General features: G+C 39.7%; 1 protein-coding gene across 1 annotated transcript; it reads left to right on the top strand.

The window, feature by feature from the left end:
• Positions 1–345: 345 nt before the first annotated feature.
• On the top strand, positions 346–11,446 carry SIGLEC15 (sialic acid binding Ig like lectin 15). The gene is made up of 5 exons (XM_075262405.1): positions 346–397; positions 2,081–2,473; positions 3,729–4,100; positions 9,050–9,080; positions 11,398–11,446. Exons 1-5 carry the CDS (start codon positions 346–348, stop codon positions 11,444–11,446), a joined length of 897 nt encoding a protein of 298 aa, XP_075118506.1.
• Positions 11,447–12,013: the final 567 nt, after the last annotated feature.

A 12,013-nucleotide genomic window follows, 5' to 3' on the forward strand; every position in this document is an offset into this window, starting at 1 on the left:
TCATAGTGTGGTCTCCACTATGGGTATTCTATATCTGCCCCTGATCTGTTTATACATGCCCATATGTATATACAGGTATAGGCGCAGTATAGAATAAAGGTCAGGGCCGATAATAGCATGGTTATGATCAGTCATACAATAAGTGACCGTATTTCTAGCATTTTCCTCCTTCCAGGAATATATGGCCAAATGGAAAATTCCTCTAGTCTGCCTAAACTCATGAAGTGCTCCGGCCGGTCACATGTCCCCACCATCGTCCTCACTTCCCCTTTTTCTCAAGACATCTCTGCTCAGCTGAAGATGACTGTATCATGATCTTACATGGAGGTCTGATCAGTGAAGAAGATGAGAGTTTTACTCCTATTATTTGCCGGTTGCCTCTGTTTTCAATGTATCAGTGAGTATCTTTATATATGTGATGGTTATATGAGCACTTAAAGGAGAACACCGCCCTCTCTTAAACTTGCTCCCACCAAATAGTCTATGCAGAAAGGAGATGTAAGAAGATGGAGATAGAAGGAGACCTTAAAGGGGTCATAAACTAAATCTTTACATTCTTGTGTGATAGGGCTGGGGTTTAGTGGGAGTGGGTGGGGCCAATAAGTCCCTGACAAATTTATTACAATTTTTTTTAGCAGAAATAGATTTTATTTTTTTGTCTTAAAGACAATATGGCAGGTGATACATTTATTAATAAGCATTCAGAGCTTAAAACATTTGGTGCATTGTAGCCCACCACACTGTAGCTTAAAGACCACCCCCATGTCCTTAATATTATTCATCTTTAATTCCATTTTTATATGTTCAACTTTTAAATGAATTATTGTGCCATGTACATATAAGTAGAGAAGAATCAGGTTTGTATGTGTATGATTCATATATAGGAGTATATTTATATACTGGGCAATTCAGAATGGTCTCCTCACTGCTCAGATTCACTTTATTGCATATTAGAGTAGCTATATTACTGTATACAGGAGGCAGTATTATAGTAGCTATATTCTTGTACATAGGAACAGTATTATAATAGTTATATTCTTGTACATAGGAACAGTATTATAATAGTTATATTCTTGTAGATAGAGACAGTATTATAGTAGTTATATTCTTGTACATGGGGCAGTATTATAGTAGTTATATACTTGTACATAGGGGCAGTAGTATAGTAGTTATATTCTTGTACATAGGAGCAGTATTATAGTAGTTATATTCTTGTACATAGGAGCAGTATTATAGTAGTTATATTCTTGTACATGGGGCAGTATTATAGTAGTTATATTCTTGTACATGGGGCAGTATTATAGTAGTTATATACTTGTACATAGGGGCAGTAGTATAGTAGTTATATTCTTGTACATAGTGGTAGTATTATAGTAGTTATATTCTTGTACATTGGAGCATGTATTATAGTAGTTATGTTCTTGTACATAGGAGCAGTATTATAGTAGTTATATTCTTGTACATAGGGGTAGTATTATAGTAGTTATATTCTTGTACATGGGGCAGTATTATAGTAGTTATATTCTTGTACATGGGGCAGTATTATAGTAGTTATATACTTGTACATAGGGGCAGTAGTATAGTAGTTATATTCTTGTACACAGGAGCAGTATTATAGTAGTTATATTCTTGTACATAGGGGTAGTATTATAGTAGTTATATTCTTGTACATAGGAGCATTATTATAGTAGTTATATTCTTGTACATAGGGGCAGTATTATAGTAGTTATATTCTTGTACATAGGAGCAGTATTATAGTAGTTATATTCTTGTACATAGGGGCAGTATTATAGTAGTTATATTCTTGTACATAGGAGCAGTATTATAGTAGTTATATTCTTGTACATAGGGGCAGTATTATAGTAGTTATATTCTTGTACATAGGACCAGTATTATAGTAATTATATTATTGTACATAGGAGCATGTATTATAGTAGTTATATTCTTGTACATAGGAGCAGTATTATAGTATTTATATTCTTGTACATAGGAGCAGTATTATTGTAATTATATTATATTACAGAAAGGGCATTTATCTGCACATATTTGTTCTTTAGACTATTTTTCCTTTTTATTACAGACGCAGCTGGAAATTCTTGGGTTCTACAAGTTTCAAAAGATGTCACAGGTGAAATTGGTAAAACTGTCTCTTTGCCCTGTTTGTTCAGTTACCATCACCACCTTCACAAGAGCCATGACAGTGGGTTGACTGTAATATGGAGAATCAAACATCCTTACAATGGCACAGTGGTCTTCAAATGTGTGAGCGACAGCAGTGGTGACCCGTGTAAAACCACCATCAACTACAAGAACAAGTTCCGACTGATCGGGAACCTTCATAACAACAATATCTCCATCAGCATTGACAACCTGACATGGGAGGATAGTAATAGGTACTACTGCCGGGTGGAGCTGTCCAGTGATAGACATGACAAATATGAAACTAAATCTGGGACTTTGCTGCACATTTCTGGTAAGAAATCCATAATTTACATATAACCAGGAGTCATTCCCAAAGCTAAGGTTCATTGGCTGACATATTTAGGTATATTCATGGCATTGTCCCACCAACATCAGAGACTTGTAATTTTGATAGATGTCAGTTGTTAAAATGACAATGCATATATAAAATATACAGTAATGTCTAATGTGTATCGTATACAGTCAAGAGAAAAAGTACACCCTCTTTGAATTCTACGGTTTTACATATCAAGACTAAGGATGGGAGGACCTGTACCATTATAGACAATAAGGGGGACTCCCGGGTTTCCACCCGAAAAAATTTTCAAGTGGATTTGGGGATGGAATCCCCAAACTGAGTGTGAGTGCTGGTGTGAATCCAACCTGAGATCATTACTGGTGCCTTTCCCTCCTTTGCATTGTGTTAATACATGCCTAAATGCTCAAGACAAGCAAACTGCCAAAACTTCTTTCTATTAAGGAGGTGGTCACAATATTACATTACACAGGGTTGGATATTTTTTTAAAAAATGCACATGCTACAGAGGAGAGAACAAACTTGTTATCTTTCAATGTTTAGGCTGACTCCCCATGTTGTGGAAACGTAGACCTTTTTGTTGTGGATTTTGCTGTGTTTTTTAGCCAAAACCAAAAATGGCTACAAAACGAATAGACATTTATAGGAATCTCTTATATTTCTACCTTCTGCTCAATCCTCTCTTGGCTTTGGCCCAAAAAAACGCAGTAAAATCTGCAACAACAGAAAATAGCATTTTGGCAACGTGCGGCCTCTGCCTTACCTAAAGAGATAACAGACAGTGTCCGAGACTTTATCAGTAAACTACAATTAGCTGAACAGATTGCCTGGACAAGGAACAATAGAAAGTAATTCCAGGGAGCAGTGAGTGAGTCCCCTCATCCTCCGACCTGCTATCAGATACAGACGAGGCACCAAGGAAACGTGTAAAATGGGAGGAATAATTTCACATAGCAGGCAAATGAAGCAGTATTTTTAAAGCAATGCATTTAGGATAAGTCTTGAATTTATCAAGCAGTGTAGATAGGAATACCCCTTTAATTTTTCACTCGCTGCTTCTGCATTTTGGCCTAGCTTATGTTGAAAAAGTAGTGACAGAGTGGAATCTGATGTGTGTTTTTGTTCATCTGAGGTTGTATTTACCTAATTTTAAGACATTTAAGGACCAGATGTTTTTATGCTCTGATACAAGATCATAGTATCCCTGTCTTGTCTACCTATCTATTTCCAGCCCCTCCTCGGATTGTTAACATCTCAGTGGCATTTGACAAATCTCGGGGTTACCATGCGGTCTGTACAGCTGAAGGGGAGCCAATCCCGACTTTGGTCTGGACTGATCCTATGAACACCCATGAAGTCCCTCTTCTTACCAGTCCTATCTTAAAGCATCAAAGGACCTCGGAGCTACACCACCTGAGGAATGATGGGAAGTATACATGTGTGGCCACCAACAGCCATGGAAGAGTGGAAGGATCAGTGTATTTCTTTAAATATACAGCAGAAGGCAGTGGCAGAATAAGCTATATTATACTATGTGCTGCACTTGGAGCCAAACTGCTGCTGATGTTCCTGATGTTTGGGGCGGTCAGTTATTACAGCAGAGGTAAGTACGTTACTGCTGCTTTTAAACGGTGCATCAATAAAGACAGATGCATTGTCATGATATATATATATATATATACAGTCCTATGAAAAAGTTTGGGCACCCCTATTAATCTTAATCATTTTTTGTTCTAAATATTTTGGTGTTTGCAACAGCCATTTCAGTTTGATATATCTAATAACTGATGGACACAATAATATTTCAGGATTGAAATGAGGTTTATTGTACTAACAGAAAATGTGCAATATGCATTAAACCAAAATTTGACCGGTGCAAAAGTATGGGCACCCTTATCATTTTATTGATTTGAATTCCCCTAACTACTTTTTACTGACTTACTGAAGCACAAAATTGGTTTTGTAACCTCAGTGAGCTTTGAACTTCATAGCCAGATGTATCCAATCATGAGAAAAGGTATTTAAGGTGGCCAATTGCAAGTTGTTCTCCTATTTGAATCTCCTCTGAAGAGTGGCATCATGGGCTACTCAAAACAACTCTCAAATGATCTGAAAACAAAGATTGTTCAACATAGTTGTTCAGGGGAAGGATACAAAAAGTTGTCTCAGAGATTTAACCTGTCAGTTTCCACTGTGAGGAACATAGTAAGGAAATGGAAGACCACAGGGACAGTTCTTGTTAAGCCCAGAAGTGGCAGGCCAAGAAAAATATCAGAAAGGCAGAGAAGAAGAATGGTGAGAACAGTCAAGGACAATCCACAGACCACCTCCAAAGAGCTGCAGCATCATCTTGCTGCAGATGGTGTCACTGTGCATCGGTCAACTATACAGCGCACTTTGCACAAATAGAAGCTGTATGGGAGAGTGATGAGAAAGAAGCCGTTTCTGCACGTACGCCACAAATAGAGTTGCCTGAGGTATGAAAAAGCACATTTGGACAAGGCAGCTTCATTTTGGAAACTAAAATTGAGTTGTTTGGTTATAAAAAAAGGTGTTATGCATGGCGTCCAAAAAGAAACAGCATTCCAAGAAAAACACTTGCTACCCACTGTAAAATTTGGTGGAGGTTCCATCATGCTTTGGGGCTGTGTGGCCAATGCCGGCATCGGGAATCTTGTTAAAGTTGAGGGTCGCATGGATTCCACTCAGTATCAGCAGATTCTTGAGAATAATGTTCAAGAATCAGTGACGAAGTTGAAGTTACGCCGGGGATGGATATTTCAGCAAGACAATGATCCAAAACACCGCTCCAAATCCTCAGGCATTCATGCAGAGGAACAATTACAATGTTCTGGAATGGCCATCCCAGTCCCCAGACCTGAATATCATTGAACATCTGTGGGATGATTTGAAGCGGGCTGTCCATGCTCGGCGACCATCTAACTTAACTGAACTTGAATTGTTTGTCCAAAATACCTTTATCCAGGATCCAGGAACTGATTAAAAGCTACAGGAAGCGACTAGAGGCTGTTATCTTTGCAAAAGGAGGATCTACTAAATATTAATGTCACTTTTCTGTTGAGGTGCCCATACTTTTGCACCGGTCAAATTTTGGTTTAATGCATATTGCGCATTTTCTGTTAGTACAATAAACCTCATTTCAATCCTGAAATATTACTGTGTCCATCAGTTATTAGATATATCAAACTGAAATGGCTGTTGCAAATACCAAAATATTTAGAACTAAAAATGATTAAGATTAATAGGGGTGCCCAAAATTTTTCATAGGACTGTATATATATATATATATATATATATATATATATATATATATATATATATATAGCACAGAGCAAAAAATGAAAATTGTAGATTCACACTGAAGGCATCAAAACTATGAATTAGCACATGTGGAATTATATACTTAACAAAAAAGTGTGAAACTGAAAATCTGTCTTATATTCTCGGTTCTTCAAAGTAGCCACCTTTTGCTTTGATTCCTGCTTTGCACACTCTTGGCATTCTCTTGATGAGCTTCAAGAGGTAGTCACCGGAAATGGTTTTCACTTCACAGGTGTGCCCTGTCAGGTTTAATAAGTGGGATTTCTTGCCTTAGGGGGCATCCACACTGAGTAACGCCGGGCGTGTATCACAGCCGTACACACCGGCATTACGGCAGACTGCCGAACACTTCCCATTCACTTCAATGGGAGCGCTCGTAAACGCCGCTGTTACAAGCGCTCCCATTGAAGTGAATGGGAAGTGTTCGGCAGTCTGCCGTAATGCCGGTGTGTACGGCTGTGATACACGCCCGGCGTTACTCAGTGTGAATGCCCCCATAAATGGAGTTGGGACCATCAGTTGTGTTGTGCAGAAGTCAGGTGGATACACAGCTGATAGTCCTACTGAATAGACTGTTAGAATTTGTATTATGCCAAGAAAAAAGCAGCTAAGTAAAGAAAAACGAGTGGCCATCATTACTTTAAGGAATGACGGTCAGTCAGTCTGAAAAATTGGGAAAACTTTGAATGTTTCCCCAAGTGCAGTTGCAAAAACCATCAAGCACTACAAAGAAACTGGCTCACATGAGGACCACCCCAGGAAAGGAAGACCAAGAGTCACCTCTGCTGCGGAGGATAAGTTCATCCGAGTCACCAGCCTCAGAAATCGCAGGTTAACAGCAGCTCAGATTAGAGACCAGGTCAATGTCACACAGAGTTCTAGCAGCAGACACATCTCTACAACAACTGTTAAGAGGAGACTTTGTGCATCCGCCGGCCTTCATGGTAAAATAGCTGCTAGAAAACCACTGCTAGGGACAAGCAACAAGCAGAAGAGACTTGTGTGGCCTAAAGAACACAAGGAATGGACATTAGACCAGTGGAAATCTGTGCTTTGGTCTGATGAGTCCAAATTTGAGATCTTTGGTTCCAAGTACCACCGTGTCTTTGTACAACGCAGAAAAAGTGAACGGATGGACTCTACATGTCTGGTTCCCATCGTGAAGCATGGAGGAGGAGGTGTGATGGTGTGGGGGTGCTTTTCTGGTGACACTGTTGGGGATTTATTCAAAATCGAAGGCATACTGAACCAGCATGGCTACCACAGCATCTTGCAGTGGTGTGCTATTCCATCCGGTTTGCGTTTAGTTGGACCATCATTTATTTTTCAACAGGACAATGACTCTAAACACCTCCAGGCTGTGTAAGGGCTATTTGATCAAGAAGGAGAGTGATGGGGTGCTACACCAGATGACCTGGCCTCCACAGTCACCAGACCTGAACCCAATTGAGATGGTTTCGGGTAAGCTGGACCACAGAGTGAAGGCAAAAGGGCCAACAAGTGCTAAGCATCTCTGGGAACTCCTTCAAGACTGTTGGAAGACCATTTCAGGTGACTACCTCTTGAAGCTCATCAAGAGAATGCCAAGAGTGTGCAAAGCAGGAATCAAAGCAAAAGGTGGCTACTTTGAAGAACCGAGAATATAAGACAGGTTTTCAGTTGTTTCACACTTTTTTGTTAAGTATATAATTCCACATGTGCTAATTCATAGTTTTGATGCCTTCAGTGTGAATCTACAATTGTCATAGTCATGAAAATACAGAAAACTCTTTGAATGAGAAGGTGTGTCCAAACTTTTGGTCTGTACTGTATATATACACACACACACACACACACACACACACAAACACACACTATACTATACAGTGTATACAGAGCGCTGTGGAGTGGAGACTAGCAGAAGGTTTGTCTGTTGTTGCTGACATCTAGTGGCCAGTATGAAAAATTTACTGTTCAATTAGGGTCCATTCACACTGAGCAAAAGCGCGCTCATTTTGGCAAAATACACGTGTAAAAATAAGACTCCCATTGACTTCAATGACATTTTACACGTGTATTTTGACGTGTTTTTTTACACGTGTAAAAAAAATGTCATTGAAGTCAATGGGAGTCTTATTTTTACACGTGTATTTTGCCAAAATGAGAGCGCTTTTGTGAATGGACCCTTAATGTGCATACATATATCTATTGATTATTAAAGAATACATGTGTGATTATTGGGGGCCACGATTAGAGGGGTCCCTGGGTAGCCTATGAATGGAGCCCCTTCATGGATGGAGCAGTGGCCCTCCATGTGGACGTCTACTTCCTTCCCATAGGGCACTAGCAATCAGAACATTATGTTTATCCTGTATATAAAACATGGCAGCGACTGAGCTGCAGTTCCAGGCACAGCCACACCTGTATGGGACTGTGAAGGGGCTGCAGCTCTCCATTCAGCACTGTGCTGAACCCCATCATTACTATAACGGGGGCCTCTTAGTAACTTTAGTGAATTGGGAACCAGATGGGAAGGATTGTCACTTTTAATAAATTCCCCCCTATGTTTTAAGCCAATTTAAGGTATGGTTCGTACCAAACTTGTTCAACCGAAAACAATTCTTTGGGCCGAAACACCTGAACCCAAAACTAAACAAATCTTTAGAAGTTTGCTTATCCCCAGTCCTTTTGCCTTGTCCAGAGGCTCCGCAGACATTGACGTGCCATGGTTTGCCATCTGCTATTGAGCTGGGTTTGTCATAGGGCTAATGCCAAGGTCCCACGCAGCGGACCAAAGCAAAAAAGCGCTGCGGGAAAAACCGCGGTGGAAATGCATCACAGTATTTCCCACAGCATTTTTTACAGAATGTCTGCAAAGGTTTCCTCTGCGGACTTTCTGCTTCCATTATACCTGTAGGGAAACTGCAGGCTATTTGGTAGGTATAATTGACATGCTGGGATTTCCAAAACTGAAAATTTTGGAGATATCAGATTTTCCCGTAATGTGTGGATGGAATTTGCTAGAATCCCATCCACTTTGCAGGGACTTTAAAATGCTGCATTTTTATTCCACAGGGTTTTGCCATGCCAAAACCGCAGTGTTTACGTCACATGGGGCCCAGCCATTGCTCATGATAAACCAAACCATGCAAATAAAATCAAACACAGAAACTGAGGCTCAGAACTGAGAAGAATAATATTTCTGTTCTTTTTTGTTTTCCTCTAAAACAGATAGTACGAGATCTATCACCACCCCCTCCAGGTAAGTGTCATCTATTACCATCTATCACTGTATAGATACAGTGTTGGCCAAAAGTATTGGCACCCCTGCAATTCTGTCAGATAATACTCATGTTCTTCCAGAAAATGATTGCAAGCACAAACTCTTTGGTATTAATATCTTCATTTATTTTGCTTGCAATGAAAAAACACAAAAGAGAATGAAAAAAAGTCAAATCATTGATCATTTTACACAAAACTCCAAAAATGGGCCGGACAAAAGTATTGGCCCCCTCAGCCTAATACTTGGTAGCACAACCTTTAGACATAATAACTGCGCACAACCACTTCCGGTAACCAGCAATGAGTTTCTTACAAGGCTCTGCTGGAATTTTAGACCATTCTTCTTTGGCAAACTGCTCCAGGTCCCCCCTGAGATGTGAAGGGGGCCTTCTCCAAACTGCCATCAAGAGATCTCTCCCCCACAGGTGTTCTATGGGATTCAGGTCTGGACTCATTGCTGCCACTTTACAAGTCTCCAGTACTTTCTCTCAAACCATTTTCTTGTGCTGACCTGAAGTGTGTTTTGGGTCATTGTCCTGCTGGAAGACCCCTGACCTCTGAGGGAGACCCAGCTTTCTCACACTGGGCCCTACATTATGCTGCACAATGTGTTGGTCGTCTTCAGACTTCATAATGCCATGCACACGGTCAAGCAGTCCAGTGCCAGAGGCAGCAAAGCAACCCCAAAACATCAGGGAACCTCCGCCATGTCTGACTGTAGGGACCGTGTTCTTTTCTTTGAAGGCCTCTTTTTTTCCCCTGTAAACTCTATGTTGATGCCTTTTCCTACTTTTGTCTCATCTGACCAGAGAACATTCTTCCAAAACGTTTTTGGCTTTCTCAGGTAAGTTTTGGCAAACTCCAGCCTGGCTTTTTTATGTCTCTGGGTAAGAAGTGGGGTCTTCCTGAGTCTCCTACCATACAGTCCCTTTTCATTCAGACGCCCATGGATAGTACGGGGTGACACTGTTGTACCCTCGGACTGCAGGGCAGCTTGAACTTGTTTGGATGTTAGTCGAGGTTCTTTATCCACCATCCGCACAATCTTGCGTTGAACTCTCTTGTCAATTTTTCTTTTCCGTCCACATCTAGGGAGGTTAGCCACAGTGCCATGGGCTTTACACTTCTTGATGACACTGCACACGGTAGACACAGGAATATTCAGTTCTTTGGAGATGGACTTGTAGCCTTGAGATTGCTCATGCTTCCTCACAATTTTGCTTCTCAAGTCCTCAGACAGTTCTTTGGTCTTCTTTCTTTTCTCCATGCTCAATGTGGTACACACAAGGACACAGGACAGAGGTTGAGTCAACTTTAATCCATTTCAACTGGTTGCAAGTGTGATTTAGTTATTGCCACCACCTGTTAGGTGCCTCAGGTAAGTAACAGGTGCTGTTAATTACACAAATTAGAGAAGCATCACATGATTTTTCAAACAGTGCCAATACTTTTGTACACCCCCTTTTTTATGTTTGCTGTGGAATTATATCCAATTTGGCTTTTTGACAATTCTTTTGGGGTTTTCCATTGAAAACAAATTAAATGAAGGTAATAATACCAAAGAATTTGTGACTGCAATCATTTTCTGGAAGAAAATGAGTTTTATCTGACAGAATTGCAGGGGTGCCAATACTATTGGCCAACACTGTATAGTATAGACATAGCACTGTTTATCACTTGGTACAGCCTATCATAATATTGCCATGTGTTATGTGTGATTTTACCTTGGACTTTATATGGGTACTATATGGGGGTATTATTTAGCTACAATTAGGACAATTTTTTTTATCTCCTTCTAATAAAAATCCCTCAGTGGAGACATGATGATAGATAGATAGATAGATAGATAGATAGATAGATAGATAGATAGATAGATAGGATTCTACTTATTATATAGGATGATATTACATGTAACATATATGTAGAATAAGAGAAGAAGAAGGAGGGCACTCACCAGCCGGTTATATTTCTTCATTACAGGCCTTTTTTCACCTGTAATGTTTTTCCTCCCTTCCAAAGGTTGTTTTTAAAAGTTTACCTTAATAAAGGATGACGTTTTAGAAGAAATATAAGCGGCTGGTGAGTGCCCTCCTTCTTCTTCTCTTATTCTACGTATATGCTCCATGCTGTTTTGTACGCTGGATGATGAGCACCACCAATATTCTAAATCCATGTACTCTTCTGTTGGCTTATATACATTTTTGAATGAATTAATTCTCGAATTCTATTGAGTACTAGCAGTGCCATCCATTTTTTCTCTTTGCCTGGGATTACATGTAACACTCCTTGTCTTGCAGGAACACTCAGGAATCGACATATGAAAATTATAACCAGAGATCTCAGTGACGTCCATGAGTCCAGAGAATCTGCAACCAATGACCCGGGCCATATACTGTATTGTACTTTATATGAAATCTAAATCTGAGAAAAACATGGAGTGTAAAAAATTAAAATATAATAAATTTATTAGGCATGCATTAAAAAGATGGTATAAATGTAGACTAATGTAGACAGTATAGGTCTACCAGATTTATCATCCAGTATCAGCCATGGTGATACATTTGGTGTATTCTCAGTTCTACAGTTTAGTGGCCTATATACTGCAGGCAATTGTGGGGCCACAATGGCGACACTAATAAGTGAGGTGTAGATTAATTCCAGGCTATTATTCAGATATGCATATCATGTACATGAGGCATCCGCATTTATCACAGACACCATATGTGCCCATTCACTTCAATGTGTTAATTCAGATGTCCATGTGATTCTGACACATCACAGATGCATGAAATGAAAGTCTATGAGTCCATGAATATAATAGATTACATCTGCGTATCATCCATTTTTCATGGACCCAGATACAAAATATAGAAAATGACATGAAAAAAATTGCAAATGTGAAAAGTGGATCCA

Source organism: Leptodactylus fuscus, chromosome 1, assembly GCF_031893055.1.
Source record: "Leptodactylus fuscus isolate aLepFus1 chromosome 1, aLepFus1.hap2, whole genome shotgun sequence".
Classification (NCBI taxonomy): Eukaryota; Metazoa; Chordata; class Amphibia; order Anura; family Leptodactylidae; genus Leptodactylus; species Leptodactylus fuscus.